The 22323-nt window shown below is 39.8% G+C and overlaps 1 protein-coding gene across 1 annotated transcript in view; it reads right to left on the bottom strand.

The window, feature by feature from the left end:
• The window catches only part of CUNH6orf201 (chromosome unknown C6orf201 homolog), a 16484-nt gene extending 2217 nt beyond the window's left edge, over positions 1-14267 (bottom strand). The window contains exon 1 of the mRNA XM_008054042.1: positions 14075-14267. Coding sequence (XP_008052233.1) covers positions 14075-14267 — 193 coding nt within the window. The remainder of the gene's footprint in view (positions 1-14074) is intronic.
• Positions 14268-22323: the final 8056 nt, after the last annotated feature.

Consider the following 22323-nt stretch of genomic DNA (forward strand, 5'->3'; position numbering starts at 1 on the left):
AAAAGAAGAAAGAAAAAGAAAGAAGAAAGAAAGAAAGAAAGAAAGAAAGAAAGAAAGAAAGAAAGAAAGAAAGAAAGAAAGAGAAAGAAAGAAAACTGTCATGAGTCGAATACAGTAAGAGAACCTGAGCCTCAAAGAGATTCAGGGTGACCCTGCATAGGAATTAGTTTGGGACTGGCACAACTCCCACTGATTTCCCTCATACTGAACCGCTGATAGTCCCTCACACAGCACAGTACAGGGCAGAGAGCTGAAGTGCCAAGAATGGGCTCAATTAGCTTAGCAATCTGACTAACTATGATAATTATGTGATCTAATAGATTGATTCTTAGAGGTCTCAAAACTACTCCAAGGGGATCAAGAATAGCACTGTAAAATAGGGCTCCTGCCTGGTGATCTAGGGCTTTGCCGGAAAACCTCCAAACACTGCCCTTAGCAGCAGTTTAGTTAGCTTGGAGATCACACAGTTGGGGTAAGAGGAAGCTCTCACAGTGCATAGAATGGGGCTTTCTACAGTTGTCAGAATTTCAAAGCTGAATTTTACTTTCAACTGAATGAATTTAACTCAATTCAGGTAATTAGTAACATCCTTTTTTTTTTTTTTGCTTCAAATGAATTTTTTTATTGTTTTGCTGCACACACATATTCAAATATTGTAACCTATCTCAAATCAGTTGTAAGCAGTTAAGATTAAATTAGAAAGAGAGGCCGAGTGTGGTGGCTCATGCCTATAATTCCAGCACTTTGGGAGGCTGAGAGGATTGCCTGAGCCCCTGGGGTTCAAGACCAGCCTGGGCAACTTGGCAAGACCTCATCTCTACAATAAATCAAAAAAATTAGCCAGGCATGGTGGTGTGTGCCTGTAGTTCCAGCTACTTGGAAGGCTGAGGCGGAAGGATCACCTGGGCCCAGCAGGTCAAGGCTACAGTGGCTGGGAGCATGCCACTGCCCTCCAGCCTGGGCGACAGAGTGAGACTCCTACTCAAAAAAAAAAAAAAAGAAAGAGAAATAGAGAGAGAGAAAGGGAGCAAATTTTAAAGCAACAATCAATTCTCACATTCTCTAGTATGAATAATTATATTTTAGTACTGCACACCAAAATGAGACAATTCGGAACTCATTTTGGATATTTAATTGGACCTCAGTGCCAGCTTTATTTGACATTATAAGCAAGTGTTCTGGTTTTTAAAAGAAAACATAATAAGGGACTCCTCAAAAAATTACCTGAAGTAAGATAATATTGATTATAAATTTATAGATGAAATTCTGGACTTACCGGACTATAAGCTGCTTGAAGGCCTTTTTTACTTCTTATGTTAATGTGCAGAATGAAATACATGATGAATTGATAATCACATTTAATACAAATCAACGTAGATAAGATATATATAAACAGGTATTCCAGTTGTGTGTGTGCACGCATGTGTGCCAAAGACAGTAAAAATAGGTCACTTTCAACTTTAGGTTCTGAGGTGATCATTACTTTTATACCTCATAATCACATTCTCCCTTGTTCCTAATGAAGTCATGGTTTGGCAGCCTGGAACTGTGGTGTGAAAACCAAACATGCTGCTTCTGAGAGTTGCCCTCTGGGTATCCTCCCAAGCCCACTTACTCTGCTCCCTGCACGTCCCCCACCAACAACATATCAAAGTATTTTGGGGGGAAAAAGCAGTAATTAACCAAAAGAAGTATCTTCTTCAGCATTAAAACCCATTAAAAAAAGCTTCAATCTTTCTCCCATTCCTACAAATTTCCTATTTGATTTGGTGCAAGTAAGTCATTTTGGGAACTGGTAGGTGGAATGTAGTAAATATCATAAGACCAGTGAAATCCCAGGATCTCAGAGGAACCTCCCTCATGCTGCTGGGCTGGGGCATAAGTGCAGGAAAAAGAATGACTCTTGTAGGGGCTTTTAAAGCACAAAAGGCTTTGCATGTTTTGGAGACAATTGTCTGAACTGCAGTATATCTAAACTATGCAGTATGTTGGCTCCTCATTTATCATTTTGATGATGTTGTTATGATTTAACTTCACATTTAAATATAGAAGAAAGGCTAGGCTCGGTGGCTCAGCCTGTAATCCCAGCACTTTGGGAGGCTGAGGCGAGTGGATTGCCTGAGTCTGTGGGTTCAAGACCCACCTGGTGAGACCTAGTCTCTACAATAAATAAAAAATTAGCTGGGTGTGGTAGTGCATGCCTGTAGTTCTGGCTACTTGGAACGCTGAGGCAGAAGGATCACTAGAGCCCAGCAGGTCGCGGCTGCGGTGGCCGGGAGTGTGCCAGTGCACTCCAGTCTGGGAGACAGAGTGAGTCTCCAACTCAAAAATAAATAAATATAGAAGAAAAATCTAAGTTTTTAGTTGTAGATGTTTACTTCCTTTTCTTTCTTTCTTTATGTACTCTTTTCTGGGGAACCAATAAAGTCTAATACAGGCAAAGCATCCTGCAGATGAAGAGAAGGTTGGTGGGGAAATGAGCAAAATCTATTTTTAAGGTTAAAAAAACATCTTCTAGAAGGAAACCTTTAGACCCAGTAGCAGCAAGACATGGTCTGACAGGTGAAAGGGAAATAGAATCATCTTTTTAGGATGCACCTTCAAGATAATCATCACACATTGGAAGTGGAATTTTGGAAATGAAGCCAACTTTCAGTGTCTCAAAGGCCAACGTGCCCCCAGTGATTGGACCTGGCCTCAGGTGGAGGCACTGACTGGGGTCTCAGAGAACACATTTCTTCCCCCTTAATGCCATCCACCTCAGCTGCATCATGCACCTGTTTAAATAACAAAGCGTCACTGCACACAAGCACCTCTGAGACAAAGGTAGCTCACTGCTGCATGGTAGTTTTACATGGCAAGAGCTACCAGTTTCTAAAAGTGTATCAGCATTCATCAGCATCGACATTGGGAGGCTAAGGGAGCACAATCCAAATCAATTGAGAATGTTACTAGAAAGTCAAAACCCATTTCTTCAACCTCACATAAACACTGCATTTTTATTTTAAAATTCATTTTATTTATAAAGACAATACATGAAAAGATGTCCATCAGAATAAATAAAATTAAACAACTCAGAGAAGTAAGAAGGGAAAGTAAAAAGGAAAAATTTCCTCTATCTTCCTTCTTCAAGTTCTCTCTTTTCTCCAGAGGCAGCCATAGCTCTGAATTTGCTAGTTCTCCTTCTAGAACTCTTTGCTATGCCTTTAAATACATATTTGAACATACAAATATACAGCTTTATTTTGGCATAAATGGTTTTTGTTTTTCTTTTGTTCCTTCTTTCGCAATTTGTTTATTAAAACTCTATACAGTATGCATTGTAGATAGTTTAAGGTAAACCTTCTTTTTCATATTATTCCACAGTACAATATATCTGTTCATTTAATCATTCCACTATTGAATGACATTAGGCTATTTATAATTTTTCACCATTATAAACATGGCTTCAATGCACATCCATGTTCATGCAACTGTGTGCAAAGGAATGTGTGTTTCTGTAGGGTAACAACTAGAAGTGGAATTGTTGAGTTGAAAAATGTGCATAAACAACAGAATGTGAAAATATGAGTTCTTCTGTTGTCTCAGATTTGTCCAAGACCCTAAAGTCTGAGAAGAATTTGATGGATTCCAGATACCATCTATGTGTAACATACCCATCTATATAAGAAATAGCCAAGCATTCTCTAAGACACTTGAGGATTTCTTTAGGCAGAGTTGTGGCAGTGCTGTGTACTATAGCATTTCCTCTCCCCAACCTCCTGTTTACAAACTGAATCATCTGTCTGAAATGGAGGGCAAGCATTCACTCTATGGTGCACTTCAAGAAATTCAGCTTTCTCTTTATTTTTTATCTATCTATTTATTTATTTATTTATTGAGTTGGAGTCTCACTCTGTTGCCCAGACTGCAGTGCAGTGGCCGCTCCCAGCAGCCTCTACCTGCAGGGCTCTGGTGATCCCTCCACCTCAGTCTTCCAAGTAGCTGGAACTACAGGAGCACGCTACCACGCCTGGCTGATTTTTTGATTTATTGTAGAGATGAGGTCTCACCAAGTTGCCCAGGCGGGTCTCGAACCTGCGGATTCAGACAATCCATTCACCTCAGCCTCCCAAGGCGCGGGATTACAGGCTGAGTCACCGAGCCCGGCTAGCTTTCTCTTTAACATCATAACTTTTCTCTGCTTCTTAGGAGCACTTCCAGCATCACTAGTGGTACTTCATATGGGTCCCATGGTGGTATTCAAGACTTACAGTATTGCATTAACATGATGGAAAAATACACAAGAACCACAAGATCACCTTTTGCTGGGATATGCAATTTGTGGGAGAGATGAATTCTCACACAGAAATGATTAGTATCACATTATGTTTTATTTATTTATTTATTTATTTATTTATTTATTTATTTTTGAGTTGGAGTCTCACTCTGTCGCCTAGACTGTAGTGCAGTGGCCGCTCCCAGCCACCGCAGCCTCGACCTGCTGGGCTCCAGCAATCCTTCCGCCTCAGCCTTCCAAGTAGCCGGAATTACAGGCATGCGCTACCACGTCCGGCTGATTTTTTTTATTTACTGTGGAGATGAGGTCTCGCTGCCCAGGCGGGTCTCGAACCCATGGGCTCAGGCCACATTATGTTTTAAATGGATACTCACAACACTTGAGCTCACTGCATAGCAACAGGAGGTGGCTTCGAAATGATTACAGTAGTACAGTATGTACCACAGTTAATTTTATGCAGTTATGATTTAATACTGCATCTTTATGGATGTTCACATTTCTCTTGACTATGAAATGGCACCAAGTATGGTCTGTGTATGTATGTTTTTATAAATTTTAACTTTTTATAATAGGTTTGCTTATATTTTTTGGTAATAAATGATAAAATAGACTATTATCTAAATATATTCTATATTCATGACATACCTAACTTTTGCTTTTCTTTTAACGTTATGATTTCTAGGCTATGTGGCTTGTTTACAATTTTTTTACAATTGGGAGAGAGGCAAAATAGTGACAGAACTGGCCAGAGTGTGAGTGTAAAAGTGAGTGTCCATAAAGACTCTGTGTGTGATGGGAGACACCCCTTATCAACAAGGGTGCCTGAACAATGCATATTTGTATACCTAACCCTTAACTGTATCCCACAATTTTAAAATAAAAAATATGTTTTAAAAAAATAAATGTATACACATTACAAAATAAACTGGAAAAATAAATAGCAAAAAAAAAAAAAAAAAACCAACAAAAACTCTCTGTGTGAGTGGTTGTGTGCCAGTGGGCAAGTGAAAGTCTGTCTGAGGTGAGACTCGGGTTCATGCACCCAGGACTCTCCTCTGAAAGTGACTGTAACCCACCACCACCCTGATATTGAAGCCCCTGGTGCACAGGATTGTCTGCCATTCTCAGAGCTCTCTTGAGAGAAGGCAGCAGAGAACAGCTGCTTCTTACCACCTGGCACTTGGCCCATACTATCACCTACAGCAACAGGCTGGACACTAGCAGCAGGGACTGTAGAGAAGACAGGACATGGAACTCTGGAATGGAGCCCTGCCACCAGTGAGGAGACACTGACTGGCACCATCTTCTTTGTCCTTGAACTGGGCAGAGAACTGCATTGCCCTGCCCACCTCTGTCCAGCCCCCGACCTGAGATCCAGAGGCTATCCCTGTATCCCTCTGGGATCAAACATCGGACTCAGAGAGAGACTCCCTCCCCCAAACTGGAACAGGCACAGACACATCTGATCTGAGTGAGACACTTGACAGCTGTAGCAGCAGCAGGTGAGTCAGGAGAGTTCAGATCTGATCCATCATCCAACCCAGTAGTCAATGGGGCATCTGACCCATGCCGAGAGCAACCCCATCAGCCTGAGTTGAAAGCAGAGGGGACAGACTGGAGACTGGAGCCTCTGGCTAACATGGTGGCCACCAAAAGTGGAGGCAGCCAAAAGCAGCAGCAGCCAAAAGTGGTGGTAATGCTTGGGAAAAGAACCTGGAGTTACAGAAATGGCCACAGAGTGAGGTTTGTTTGTTTGTTTGTTTTCCTTTTTTGGCCTGTTTTTCGTTATTGTTTTGACTTTCTTCTCTTTTTCTGTTTTTTTTTTCTTTTTTACGTTTTTATATTTAGTTTGTTTCTGTGTTTTCATGTTGTTTTGTTAGATTATCTGTTTGTGTATGAGTATTTTTGAGGGCAAGTACATCAACAGGGTTTTTTTTGTTGTTGTTTGTAGGATTGTCTGCATGTTTTTGTTTTTTTGTGTGTTTTCAGTCTGTTTGTTTCTCTGATTATTCCTTAGTTTGTGCACCTGTCTGTTATCCCTCTTCTTCTCTCTCTTTGCCTTCCTTTCATCTTCCTCCTTCCTTTTCCATTAATTTCCTTTTTCTTATCTCATTTTACTTTTGGGGCAAACATACACCCCCACTGTATGGACAGATTGTAAGGCAGTGGGAAGTGGGTTCCAGGGACCCACACACCTGTCAGCAGATACTTGGATCTGCAGATAGCTTCTAAATTACAGCTCCCTCCTTAATCAAATCTCAAAACTGCAAAAAGCACAGCCCCCCACCCCCAGTCCAGCTTCAAAATTGAACAAAGCCAGAGGCTCTACATAAGGAAGAATAGGCAATTGAGCAAACAGAAGTGAAAGCTATCCCCCATCACTGAACAACAGAATTAAATAAGAGGTTAAAAAAAGGGAGGGGGTAAATGTATACAAATTAAGAAAAACCCAAGGAAGAATATGGGTCTCATATAAACCCCTGGGAAGACAACAACTGAGAATACAGGCTTTGAAACTCAAACAATGAAGAGCCCCCAGAATAACTGGTCTCATACCACAAACCCAGATATCAAGATATTAATAGAGAGAATAAATAGAAATGAGAAGACACAAGAAGAAAGAATGAAGGAGTTGATAACTGAGATAACAGCAATAAAGAATACAGTGAATGAAATAAATAACAACTGATAAGCATGGAAAACAGAATTAGCCATGCAGAAGAAAGATCTCAGAGTTTGAGGACCAAAATATGGAACTAACCCAAACTGTTAAAAGCATAGAACAGAAGTTTAAAAACAGAACAAAGCCACCAAGAGATGAGCGATTATATCAAGAGGCTGAACCTAAGATTAATTGGAATCCCTGAGGCAGATAGCTAGACAGAGACCACCCTGGAACAAACATTCCATGAAATTATCCAAGAAAACTTCCTCATCTCATCAGAGATGCAACCAACCAAACACAAGAGATTCAGAGAACCCCTGCAAGACAACAAATGAGAAGACCAACTCCTAGACACATAGTAATTTGCCCACACAAAGTTGGCATAAAAGAAAAAAATCCTAAAGGCAGCAAGAGAGAAAGGTCAGACTACCTATCAGGGAAGACCAATTAGAATAGCAACAGACTTATCGACAGAAACTCTTCAAGATAGGAGAGATGGGAGTCCAATCTTCAAATTACTCAGACATAAACAATTTCAACCAAGAATTACCTACTCAGACATTCAATCCCTAAGAGTTTACACTGCTTCCAGACCAGCTCTACAAGAACACTTAGGAAAGTATTAAACACAGAAGAAAGAAAAAAAAAAAGATAGACCACACCCCTCCCAAGAATGCAGAGAAAAGATTGAAAACACATGTAAATGAACCAAAAAAATCAAAAGAAAGACAACAAACAAATAAACAGCAGCAGCAACAACAAACTCTATAAGAACCTCATGACAGAGATAAACACTTACATCTCAATAATTAGCCTGAATGTGAATGAACTAAATGCACCACTGAAGAGACATAAAATGGCAAATTGGATAAACCATCAGGATGCAATAATATGCTGTCTCTAGGAGATTCATCTCACCAGAAAGGATACTCACAGACTCAAAGTAAGAGGATGGAAAACAAATTTTCAGGTAAAACGAACACAAAAAGAATGCAGGAATTACACTCTTAATATCAGACAAAAATACCCTTTGAGCAAACAAAAATTTAAAAAGATACAGAAGGTCACTACATAATGATAAAAGGTTCAATCCATGAACAAGAACTATCCATCCTAAACATATATGTACCTAATACAGGAGCACCAACTTTCATAAGACATTTTCTAGGTAAACTAAAAATATATATATTAACTCTAACACTATCATAACTGGGGACTTGAATACCCCACCAAGAACCCCAGATTATAAGACAAAAAATCAACAAGAAGATCCAGAATCTCACCATGACACTTGACCAAATGGATTTAATTGATACCACAAAACACTCTACCCAACAACCATGGAATATACATTCTACTCATCACCACATGGAATGTACTCTAAGATCAACCACATTCTTGGCCATATCAAGCATAAACACATTTCATAAGATGAAAATACTGTCATGCACATTCTCAGGCCACAGGGGAATAAAAATAAATATCAACAACAAAGTTCCCCCAAAACCCACAAAGACATGGACGCTAAACAGGATGATGCTGAACAACTCCTGGGTCAACATGGAAATCAAACAGAAATTTAGAGATCCCTAAAAACAAATGAAAATGAAGAAACATCTTGCTAAAATCTCTGGGATGCCATGAAAGCATGTACTAAGTGGGAAGTTCATATATCTATGAACACACATGAAAAAATGGAATGATCATAAGTTAACAGCCTAACAAATCACCTAAGGAAGCCGGAAAGGCAAAACCACCAAAACCTTAACTTCAGCAGTAGAATCCAGATCACCAGAATAAAAGCCCAAATTCGAGACACAGAAGACAAAAATACAATACAAAAAATGAACAAAATAAAAAGCTCACTCTTTGAAAGATTGATGGACCTCCAGCTAGACTGATCAAGAAAAAGAGAGAAAAAACCCAAATAAGCACAATCATAAATACAAAAGATCAAGTCACAACTGACCCCAAAGAAATACAAAAGATTATCAGAGATTACTATGTAAACTTGTATGGAAACAAACTTGAAAACCTAAATGAAATGGAAGACTTTCTGACATCACACAACCTCCTCAGGTTGAAACAAGAAGAAATTGAGACCCTAAATAGACCAATAATAACCCAGGAAATCAACTGTCATAAGAAAACTACCTACAAAAAAAGCCCTGGACCAGATGGCTTTCCAACAGAATTCTACAAGACATACAAGGAGGAGCTGACACCAATCCTGTTGAAATTATTCTGGATGATCAAGAAAGATGGAACTTTCCCCAAATCATTTTATGAAGCTAACATCACAATGATACCCAAACCAGGTAAAGATCCAACAAAGAAAGAGAACTACAGGTCAATATCCTTGATGAACTTAGATACTGAAATTCTCCACAAGATTCTAGCAAACTGGATCCAACAACACATCTCAAAAATCATCCACCATTACAAAGCAGGCTTCATCCCCAGGATGCAGGGCTAGTTCCACATCTGCAAGACCATGAGTATAATTAAATTTAAATCAACAGATGTAAAAACAAAAACCACGTGATTATATCATTAGATGCAGAACAAACTTTTGATAAAATTCTGGATCCCTTCTCGATAAAAAACCCTTGAACATCTAGGCATAGATGGGACATACCTCAAAATAGTAAGAGCCATCTACGAGAAACCCATAGCCAATACTGCTAAACCAACAAAAACAGGAACCGTTTCCCATGAAAACCAGAACAAGATAAGGATGCCCACTCTCCCCTCTCCTGTTCGATATAATATTGGAAGTCCTAGCTAGAGCAATCAGACAAGAGAAGGAAATCAGGAATATCCAAATAGGAAAAGAAGAAGTTAAGTTATCCCTCTTTGCAGACGACATGATTCTGTTTCTTGAAAACCCAAGCGGATTTGTCCAAAACCTCCTTGCACTGATAAGGACTTTGGCAAAATCTGAGGGTATAAAATATATGTGCAAAAGATAATCAAGCCGGGCTCGGTGGCTCAGCCTGTAATCATGTGCCTTTGGGAGGTTGAGGTGAGTGGATTGCCTGAGCCCGCGGGTTCGAGACCCGCCTGGGCAACTTGGTGAGCCCTCATCTCTACAATAAATCAGAAATCAGCCGGGTGTCGTAGTGCATGCCTGTAGTTCCAGTTACTTGGGAGGCTGAGGCGGAAGGATTTCCAGAGCCCAGCAGGTCGAGGCGGTGGCTGGGAGCGGCCTCTGCACTCCAGTGTGGGTGACAGAGTGAGACTCCAACTCAAAAAAAAAAAAGATAATCACATTCCCATACACCAACAATAAACAAACAGAAACCCAAAAAAAAAGCACACACTCATTCATAATAGCCACAAAAAATGGCATCTTACTAACCAGAGAAGTGAAAGACCTTTACAACGAAAACTACAAACCACTGCTCAAAGAAATCAAAGATGACACAAACAAATGGAAAAATGTCCCATACTCATGGATTGGAAGAATCAACATTGTTAAGATATCCATCCTACAAAAAGCAGTCTACAGATTTAATGCAATGCCCATTAAATTACCAGGAGCATTCTTCTCGAACCTGGAAATGACAATATAGAAATTCATATGGAAACATAAATGACCACGAATAGACAAAACAATCCTCAGCAAAAAATAACAAAGTGGAAGGTATCACACTGCCAGTATTTAAACTTTATTATGAAGCTACAATAATCAAAACAGTCTGTAATTGGTACAAGAACAGGCATATAAACCAATGGAACAGGATAAAGATTCCAGAAGCAAAACCTCAATTTCTCAACCAACAAAACCTCCACCATCAACCACTGGGGAAAGGAGAATTTATTCAGTAAATGGTGCTGGGAAAACTGGCTGACCACATGGAGAAGGTTAAAACAAACCCCTACCTATCACCATACACAAAAAACAACTCTAAATGGATCAAAGACCTAAATGTAGAACCTCAAACTATCAGAACCTAAGAAAATGCAGGAGACACCATATGGAAATTGTAACTGGCAACCAATTCCAGATCAAAACCTCAAGTGCTCATGTCATAAGAGATAAGATAGACAAGTGGGACCTCATCAAACCGAAAAGCTTCTGCCAAGTGAAAGAAACTATCAAGAGAGCAGGGAGACAGCCCACAGACTGGGAAAAAATATTCGCCAACTCTCTACCTGAAAAAGGTCTAATATCTAGGATCTACAAGGAACTCAAATGTGCTGAAAAGAAAAAAACAAACAGCCCCATTATAAAGTGGGCAAAAGATATGAATAGACACTTCTCAAAAGAAGACATATGACCCTAACCCTAACCCTAACCCCTAATCCCTAACCCTAACCCAGATACTTGAAAAAATATTCAACCTCACTAGTCATCAAAGATATGCAAATTAAAACCACACTGAGATACCAACTAATTCCAGTCAAGATGGCCATCATCCACTCGAAAACAACTGATGCTGGTGAGGATGTGGTGAAAAGGGAACACTTCTACATTGTTGGTGGAAGTGTAAACTGGTGTAACTTTAGTGGAAAAAAGTTTGGCGACTCCTAAAAGATCTAAATATCGACCTTCCATACGACTCCACAATTCCCCTATTGGGAATATACCCAAAGGAACTGAAATCATTCTATGAAAAAGATACTTGCACATGCTGCCCATCAAAAGAGGACCGGATAAAAAAAAAAAAATGTGGTACATATACACAATGGAATATTATGCAGCCATAAAGAAGGGCAAAATTTTGAACTTTGCAGCAACTTGGATGGACTTAGAATCTATAAAACTGTGTTATCTATCACAAACAAAGAACTGAGGACCACATGTCCTCACTCATAAGTGGATCTTGAACAATTATAGTAATACTATAGGAAAGGGATTGGCAGTAGTGGGAAACTGCGTGGGGAGAGAGGGGCAGGATTGGCAATAGTGGAAAACTGCCAGGGAAGGGAGGTAGGATTGGTAATAGCGGGAAACTGCCAGGGGAGGGTGGGGAGGGATGGCAATAACAGGAAACTGCCAGGGGGCAGGGAGCTCATCTCGTCAGCAAGGGTACCTGCATAATGAACATTAGTATACCTAACCCCGAATTATACTCCACATCTTTAAAATTAAAAAAATTTTTAAAAAGGAAAACTGCCAAAATTTTTAAAAAATTGTTGCAAATCTCCAAAAAGTTTTCCAATGTATTTATAGAAAAAAAATCTATATATTAATGAACCTGTGCAGTTCAAATGTGTTTTTCAAGGGTCAACTGTAATTGTTTTTGAGCCAGATTGAATAGGACTCAAGAAGTCTTGAGTCACATCTGGAAGGTGATCAGTCGAAGTAGGATGGTGGTGAACCATTCAAAAGCTGGAGAAGGGGTGGTGCTATGGTCCGAATGTGACTGTCCTACAAAATTCATATGTTGAAAGCCTAAACTCCAAAATAATGGTATTATGTAGCAGGGCCTTTGGGAGGTGATTAGGTCATGGGAGTGGAAGCCTCATGAATGGATTTGTGCCTTTATATAAAACAGCCTTGAGAGAGACCCCTCATTCCTTTCATCATGTGAGGACACCACAAGAAGATACCATCTATGAACCAGGAAGTCTTCTCCAGACATTGCATCTGCCTTATTTTGAACTTCTCAGTTCCAGAACTATCAGCTTATAATCTATGCTGTTTATAAGCTACCCAGTTTATGGTATTTTGTTATAGCAGCCCAAAGGAACTAAAACAGGTGGGGATGGAGGAGGGAACATTTCTGCAGAGGGCTGTACAAAAGAGCCCCCAGCATGAGAACTCGCCAAAGGACTTACACAAATGTCCCAGGAGATAGTCACTCCTAGAAGGCCCAAATGCCAGATCACAACCTGAGAGTTTACTAGTAAAAAGAAAAAAAGCTTTTCAGCTCTTCACCTCTCCTCCCTCCCACTTTCATCTTTGTTAACCTAACAGAGGTCAGTGAGGGAGGAGCTGGAGCAAGACAGTAAAGAAATCCCCCATACTGCTATGCCTTCTCCAAGTTTGAGTCTAGATCAGGCCAGAACAGGAGGGAGCAGAGAAATTTTTAAATGAAAGAAAGTTTAGGGTTTGGATATCAGAGTAGAGTTTTAATTTTCTGAATATAACCAGGAAAGCTATGAGATCTGCTTATAATTTCATCCAAGGGTGAGGAACAGCAAATCAACAGAATGGGTCAAAAACGGGAGTTGAGAGAAAGAAGAAAATTATTTTCTGCTTACCTGGCAACTCCAAGATGCCAATAACATACATTTGAAATTTAGACAAAGACTTTCTGAGTATCCTTTAAAAAGCCTAAATTGATTAACATGCCATCAATAGCATGTGAGGGTATTAACCTTTCAACATATTTGTCATTATTGATATTGTTTGAACAATATCTCATGCTTATTGATGAATTCTAGTTAAATTTTTGTAAATTGCCTGTCCACGCACTTATCTATTCCATTAGGTTGCTTATATTTTTCTTGATGATTAGTAAGTGCTCTTTATGCTATCTGTTATGTAATCTGAATATTAGGAGAGATTAATCAGGATACAAATGGCAAAGCATTCACCTGATGCTGCAAAGCAGTCTAATTATCTACTACCCTGACCAAATTTCAGAAGTTGCCAAAAGTACAGGTTGCTTATAATCCTCAGAAGGAAATAAAATACCTAGCTTCTTTCTGGGGTAGTATAATTGTGGCAACAGAAGGAAAGATTAATAGGAAAAAGAGCAAAGGAACAAAGTTCAAAATCTGACCTTCCACTTGGAGTTTCTCTCCCTAATCTTAAAATTGTATCTCAAGCTTATATTGTAAATGTAGTGACATTTCCCACTCGGTACCCTCTCCATCTTTCCACAGGTATGTTCTGCCTAAAGAAGAGAGAAAGATCTATCTTGACTCATAAAAGACTATTTAAACAATAGGAACATGAAGAAGCACTGGCTAAGTCAGCACATTAGGATAAATTCCAGAGTAGGCCCATAAGTCCACTGATGGGGAAATGGGTCTCAAGAACTAGTCATGAGGTAATTAATCACGAGTAATCAAAGAGTAAGTTCTTACTCCTGGCTAAAAGAAAAGGCAGTTCATTTCAAGATAAAAGCGTGTGCTTACTAAAAAGAGTTCATACCCACCCGTGCCCCACATACATTTTTTTTGGTCCTCTTCACTCTTGTAGGAATGAAGTTTCTCAATCAGATGATTTGGAAGCAGCTTGTGCAGGTTAGACAGCATCTCAAAAGTGTGACAGAGAACTTCAGGCTGGGCATAGTTTTTCGGTTCTTGACATTTATAAAGTGGTGGAAATTTCAACATACTAGAATTGTTGCTGGCTGTTTCCATGATGACCTACTGAGTTACAGAGAAGAACAAATCAAGAACATGATGAATGAACTCCCTTGCAATTGTTCTTCCTCCAAGCTTTCCTCCTTCCCAAGAGGGTAAACATGGACCCTACTTTCTGATCTCTGACTGCTTCGCATTCTGAGAGTCACAATGGAACAGATACTGGCTTAGAACCCTGAGTGCTCATCCTGCATCTTCAAAGCAAAGGAAGCCACCTCATTAAAAATATTCTGCCAAGTCTCTCAGGGATTTTTGGCAGAAACTCCAGTTTTCTGTCTGGACATAGACAATTTCTGAGGAAAACAGAGGGCTTTCCTAAAGGGAAGAGGGAAAGCCACCGTACACACATCCAGTGTTACTTTTCCATCTGGCACTTTGTAGAGGCCTTGCATGCTGCGTGCACATAATTAAGGCCCATGGACCTATGAGGCCCTGAGAGAGAATGGTTGTATCAGCACTGTCCTCACCAGAACCAAGGAAAGAGCTCTATTGTCCAAAACTGAGGAAATGTCAAGATTAACACAGGTAAGAAGCCAAATTGTTTCTTATTCTCCTCTCCAAACTAACAGGAAACAAAGTAAAAAACAAAAATACTGGCAGGGCGTTGGTGACTCAGGAGACTGAGGTGAGAGGATTGCCTGAGGCTGAGGGTTTGAGACCAGCCTGAGCAACTTGGTGAAACCTCGTGTCTACAATAAATCACAAAAACTAGCCAGGCGTGGTGGTGTGCATCTGTAGGTCTAGCTACTTTGAAGGCTGAGGCAGAAGGATCACCTGAGCCCAGCAGGTCGAGGCTGCAGTGATTGTCAGTGTGTCATTGCACTCCAGCCTGGGTGACAAGAGTAAGACTCCAACTTGAAAAAAAAAACCCAAAAAACAGCTTTCAACTCTAGCTTTCCTAGTAAAAAGCCACTCTTCATTATAGACCAAAGACCAGAGGATGATAGAAGTACTAAATAATAACAAACAACCATACTTGAGCTGCCAAGAACTACTCCCAGATTTGGGATAAAAATACAAATAAGAGAGTTAATTATAGCTGCTCCTTAATGTCAGCATGCTCCATTAGTGGTGCCAGCTTCCTCATAATTTATCTTGATGAACCTGCTGGGTAACCACACTGCAGAATAGTGAGACGCAGAGAGGGCAGGTGAGCCCAGCACGCTATAGCAAAAGCTGGTGTTGGTGAACAGCTTTTTACCAAACTTAAAAACTTTTGGCCAAGATGATGAAAGCATCATGATTACAGCATATGATACATGAATGTCCAGAGCAGCAGATATAAAATCTCATTTCTTAATTTTTAACATGCAAACTTGAAAAGTAAAACTTTAAAAAATACACAAAAAGGTATACTTTAAATGAAAACATTTAAAATATGTTACAGAACTAACAAGAACCAGGTCGGGCGTGGTGGTTCATGTCTATAATCCCAGCACTTTGGGAGGCCGAGGTGAGAGGATTGCCTGAGCCTATGGGTTCAAGACCAGTCTGGGCAACTTGGCAAGACCTCATCTCTTAAAAAAAATTAAAAAGAAAAGGAAAAAAAAAGAACTAACAAGAACCACTTCAATACACTGTGATTCTTATAATTTTATGGGTGTTTTTGGAGAGAGAAAGGAATTGGTAGGGGTGAAGGAGGTAGAATATTCTGGTATCTGAAAGACACATCCCTGGTTCTTTCTTCCAAGCTATGTTGAGTGTATTCCTTTAAACCCTCATTTATAAAAACAGGAAAGAACAAACCATGTTTCAAGTCATTCAGTATGCTAAGGAGATGACCTATTGAAATGTGACTCTTAACTGTTACCCACATCTTTAAAATAAAATAAAATAAAATAAAATGTGACTATTTACACTCCATATAAATTGACCCACGTGTTCTTAATCGTTGCTCTAAATAGCAAACAACTGGGAATGTTTCTAGTTATTTGAAGCATGTTGACCTTGGCCGAAATGAAAAGCAGGTTACAATTATTAAATTTTATTTTAAAATAAACCATCAGATAATTTTATTTCTGCAATGAGTAATGTTTCTTCTAGGAATCAACATCCTTCATTTTTTCTAACTTGGTGTGCACATTGTTTAGAATGGGAGTTAACTGTCCTGAATGAAGGCTGGCAAATATTCTGCTGCTAACTAGCTGTGTGATCTTGATCTGAGCTATCCAGGCCTCAGTCTATGGTACCCATTTTCTTTGATGGAACAAATGCTTTCATTTTGTATCTTGTTCTGTATTCCTCTTATCTCCAATTCTATCCTTCGATGACGAATATATTTACCTTTGCAAAACCATGTTTTTAATACATTATTATTTTCTTCCCAAGAAGAGATTAGGGAGAGTTCTTCCAAGACAGCGTGATGTTCTTGCTGTGTTGAGAGTTGCTAGGGCCAGGAGCCTGCTTAGGTGCTAGCAGTATGCTGTTGACTAAGTTGTTCCCGCAGCGTAGCCACTGGAGGGCTCTGGGTTGCTTTCCTAGTTAGGCTTATCTTTTATTCACAACCTTAGGTAAAAGGCAGTTCCTTTTCTATCCCTAAGAGGGCAACCATGTCTCCTGAGCACCTTTCTCTGACCCCCTGCCATGGTGGATGTAACAAGATCAGCCGGCTTCCAGAAGGCAAGGTGTTCAGTAATGTTCAGAGAGAGAAGATCATCTCCAGGTTTCTTAAAGAAAGTGTTCTAAAGAGAGTGTTCCGTTCACAGCAGATGAGGTGGGAGGGTCCCCACAACCAGAGAGGGGATCCAAGCTACATGTTACCTGGCACCAGAAAGTAAGTTGTGATACTGAAACTGAAACCAAAAATCAAAGTGGATTGGGAATATAAGGCTAGAAAAACGTAACTATAGAGTTTGGGCATTTGAAAGATGGGAAGATTTAGGAAGCAATTCAAACTGCAGAAATCTAGTCTTAAATCAAAATAAAGGAGAAAACATATGATTGAGAATTTATTCAAAAGTGCTAGCTGCAACATATGCAGATGTATAACTTACTGATATATGTGCTTATCTTGCTTCCTTTTGGAAATATGTTCATATGCATCGCTATCACATTCATTCTAGGAATGAAGAGTTTTTAAACAAGATTTCTTATGTTTTTGGAACAAAACAGGGGCCTCTCAGATAAGGTATTGCTGTAGAAGCAAAGTGTTAAAAATTAACTTTTAAAATTTTAAATTAGAAATATTTCATAGATATTATTAAAAAAGAATTATACAAACATAAGATAGTTGAATATTTAAGATGAATGCTCACGGAAATAGAATCCTAATTCAGGATAGATATAATTAGCCGCTGCTGAAAGACAAAGCAGTTGCTGGGAATAGAAAAAAGAGAAAGAAAAAAAGACTAGATAGCCAAACCAAATGCTAAATACACGTTGTCCAAAATGAATTGAAATGTTTCTCACTGACTTAGCATCTTATTTGAGAACAAAAATGCCTATTATTGATTAGAAAATATTGTCCTGACTCTTGAAAATGTTTATATTTTTACCACATTAAACAAGATTCTGCTGTAGTACATGACCAGCCATGATCTTGGCAATACTGAAGGGAAAAATAAAGGGATATGGGAACAAATGCATGCGTAATACCAAAACGCGAAAGAGACTGAAAGAGGTGGACTGAAATAGAAGTGTTTTCCCTCTAGAATAATTAGAAACTAAGAAATGTTGCTACTGACATCTCTTTGCATAACCCAGGACAATGGAAGGAATGTATGTTAAGGTATTGTTGAAGTTCAGAAAATAACACCCCAAAACGAAAGCCTCAATAACAGCCTCAGAAGCAAAAGTTTTACTCTGATTTTCTCTTGCCCTTCTGTCTTTCAGTCCCATTCCCCCCTAAGGCTATCCACAAAAATTAAAATCCTTCGCCAAAGCGGTTGTAGAAAACAGAATCCCTTTTCCCCAAAGCAAGTCATAAAACCTAAAAACATTACTGTAACTTTCCCTCCATCTTTCTGTGTAAAAACAGGCCATAAAGAAAGACTCCAACTCAAAAAAAAAAAAGAAAAAAAGAAATTATCTGGCCAACTTGTTTGATTTTAAGTCATATATTCCCATTCCAGAGAGGGTCCTGCCCTTTACCCAGAAGGAAGGCATGCTATTCAGAGAGACCAAGAAGAATCTAGACAGACAGGCCTTGCTGGGTTTCCCCCTCAGTCTATTAACATTATTAGATCATACTCTTTCTGTCTAATCATATTTCTACACAGCTGTCCAGACTTTGTTGAACCTAAGCATAAAAATGGATAATTTCTGTTGTATCTTCTTCATTCTGACTCAAACATGTCACCATTTGAGAGCTGATTTTTCAGCAAAACTTCAGAGGGCCCTCATAGTGCTTTCCCAAAATAGTTATGTAGTAGTCGATACTGTCACCTCTGTCATAAGAGGAGAAACCAAGTGGGCCGTGAGGCATGCTTACTGGACTTATTAAGTGACTGGCTTACCCTCTTTTCCTTCTATTTAGACTACCTCCTTTATAATTAACGTAAGAGCTTGCTAAAGGCCATGAGATAGAGGGCATCTACTTATCCTACTTCATTTTTGAAATAATGATTTTTTCACTTGGGATTAGCTAAAGGGGTATAGTTTTAAAATAAGGCAATCTTGAGGTTACCACTAAAAACTGAACCCTGGGTATAGCTGTGAGCTGGCCAGCAGGAAGATGCATTTTCCTGGGTCAAGGGTGAATGTTACAGCTGAGCTACTGTGGGAAATGACCCACTGTCCAATTCCCAAGACTGAGCTAGAGTCAGGCCAGACCCCAGGGTTTGGAGAGGGTACCATTCTCCTAGTTGTTTCCCTCACACACACCACAACCTTTCCCATTTGGTGACGAGGACGAGGCCAGCCATCGTGTTGACGCTGATGTCAAAGCATTCAAAAGTCTCCAGAGAGGCCGGGCACGGTGGCTCAAGCCTGCAATCCCAGCACTTTGGGAGGCAGAGGTAAGAGGACTGCCTGAGTCTAGGGGTTCAAGACCAGCCTGGGCAACTCGGTGAGACCTCATCTCTACAGTAAAATCAAAAAATTAGTTGGGTATGGTGACACATGCCTGTGGTTCCAGCTACTTGGAAGGCAGAGGCGGAAGGATCACATGGGCCCAGCGGGTTGAGGCTGCAGTAGTGGTGAACTTGCCACTGCCCTCCAGCCTGGGAAACAGTGAGACTAGGACTCAAAATTAAAAATTAAAAAAAAAAAAAAAGTCTTCAGAGAAAGAAAGAACAGTCAAGTGAGGATGATAATGGGAAAGGAAGACTTTTAAAAATTATTTTTTTATTTACAACCCCATGAGTCTGTAGGGAAAGGAAGATTTTTAGAATGTTATATCAAGAAAAATAAAGAATCCTAGAAGATGTGTTTATGGAAGACAAATCTCCAGAGGGATTCTCAGGAGTCAGGAATCAGTTCAAGTTCTGACACAAAAGGAAAAAGCATGAACAGCACATAAAGCAAGGAAGATGAGAGATGTGCAAGCCAGATCTATGGAATTCACACACATCTCTGTTTCAAGAAGGGAGACAAATTTCCCAGCTGGATATATTTATAGAAAGTGTTAACTGGGAATACATGAACCCCACCCAATATTTATTCCAATTCACTATTTTTCAAGTAACTATAAGTTGGGAAAAGTTACTTAATATATCTAAGGCTCAGATCACTCATTTATACAATAGGAATAACTAGTAGTAAGTACCTGCTTCACTAGTTGTTAGGAGTTTAAACTGGCTAATTCGTATAAAATGTCCAGCAATATACCTGGCATATAGTAACCACACCATACATTCTAGCAAATATTATTCTTGCAGTAATTAAATTAATTCAAACATTCATTGAGTACTACAGTACCTACCAGGCACTCTATTATGTAGATTAAGGGCAGAGCTCAGCTTCAAGGTGTTGAAAAGATAGTGATTACAATATTGTAAGTGAATATTTATAATGCAACTGAGTTAGAGATTAGAAATAAAACATTATAACTTGAAATAGAAATTTTGGAGAATCCTGAGTAGTCAGGAAAGATGACTTGTGAGCTAGAACTGACTAGAATTTACCTAGGTAAGTGGAAAAAAGCAGACACTATTATAGGAAAAGTGAAAAATGATGTATGTCCTGAAGGAGAGTGTTTAGAAAAATTGTAAAATATCTGATGTGCTTGACTTGTCGTAGGCACTGGGAGGGTGATGAGCAGAAGTCTCAAGGCTGGCTGCAGAATTTGACTTTATTCTTTAGGTGCTGGGAAGGCATTTGAGCAGGTCTGCTGAGAGCCCAAGAGGAGAGGGCCTAGAAGGGAAACCTCCAAGGAGGCTGCAAGGAATAAGGCCTGCACAAATCTTACTTATTCACCTACTGAGTGTAATTCTACTACATGTCCCACACAGTTTTAAGGTGATGGGGTAATGAACCAGACAGCCAAGGCCCCTTCCTCATGAAGTTTTATAGTCTCCTGGGAAGACATAGACAATACAAAAGCAAGCAAGTAAACAAGATTAAGAAGATTGTGAGGAATACAAATAAGTAAATAAAAAGGGTGTTGTGGTGGGAAGGTCTTGTTCAAAGAGAAGGGAAGGAAAATGGAAATGAAAAGGAAGGAGACAAGAGTGGGAGATCAAAGATCTGAGAAACCCTTGAATTGTGTTCAACACTTGGTATATATGTGCATTTTTCTGGGAACATTCTCAAAAGGAATGGTAATGATCCCATCCCCCTAGATGTTAAGAAGCTGTGTTATTTAGATGCTTACTGAAACATTTGGGGGTTTGAATCTAGAGTTGGGTGTTCAACCAGACAGAGCACAGTAGTATCATCAGCAAAGGATTGCAAAAATTTATTCCTTTAATGTCAATGCTGTATTATAAAGAACATAATTATTTTCCATAAGGAACATAACTGACAAACATTTTTAGTACCCATTTGCTGTACTTACATATATAAGCTTTGTTTATCTCAAATCTTTATATCAAACTGATGTGGGAGAAGATCTATCTATTGGGGGGACCCCCCCCAAAATAAACGGAATTATTTTTTGGACAGTGGGCCCCTTGTAGCACAGGCTTCCCTGGCTAGGTAAAGTGTTCTAAGAACCCATGGACATCAGTGTGCCAGCTGGCGTGGTTGTGAGAGTCTGCATCTGGCTTCTTTGAATCTTGTGGGGGAGCGCACCTACACACACCATGTTGAGTGTTCAGCAGTTTTTGACCAAAAATGGCACGATCCTTGTGCCTCCCCCCTCCCTCTTCACCTGGTCTTGCCCCGAGCGACTTTGTTGTTTGTTTGTTTCCTCGGATGAAAAAAGTCCTCAAAGGGAAATGTTATACACAAGTGGAAGAGGTGAAACCAAAAATGGCAGAAGCACTAAAAGGCATCAAAATTGATGAGTTCAAAACTGACTTAAGCATTGAATAAAGTCTCAATAGGTGTATTGCATCAAACGGAGAGTACTTTGAAGGTGACTGAAGTTTAAACACGTAAGAATAAATACACTCGTTTTTATAAATAATGTCCGGTTTTGGGGGTCCCCTCTCTTATCTGCGCAGATCCAGATATAGAGATATAGATATATCCTTCCTCCTCCCTTCCACTTATTTCATGGAGCTATAACAAGAGATATGCATTTGGGGGTATAAAATTGTGCTCTTACGATCTAAATGTATCCTAGACATGAAAAAAAAAAAATCAGCGTTTGCTCTTCCTATTGCAAGATCCACCGCGAACCTGAAACTGACCAGAGGTGGGCTTGCTCTTAGCAGGAATACCCCTTCGTCTACTTTAATTATTTAATGTATTATAAGCATAGATACTACTTTACATCTATCTAATTTTAGCTTAGTCTGGAGAAGTACTGGGCAAAGATACTGGCTGTGTTTGAACAGGCGACGGGAGTAGATGCCCCGGGCCAGGCCCTTGGTGGGGGGGTGGGGGGCTACTGACCACCACGGGGCCTTCAGCCGGCAGACCCGAGGAAGTCGGGGAGGCCTCGGGGAAGGCAGCCCAAGGCTCGGGGAAGCCAGAGGCGGCTGGGGAAAGCCAGGGGGGCTCAGGCCTG

The sequence above is a fragment of the Carlito syrichta genome, unplaced genomic scaffold (assembly GCF_000164805.1).
Source record: "Carlito syrichta isolate Samal-C Ts95f unplaced genomic scaffold, Tarsius_syrichta-2.0.1 Scaffold77358, whole genome shotgun sequence".
Taxonomy (NCBI): domain Eukaryota; kingdom Metazoa; phylum Chordata; class Mammalia; order Primates; family Tarsiidae; genus Carlito; species Carlito syrichta.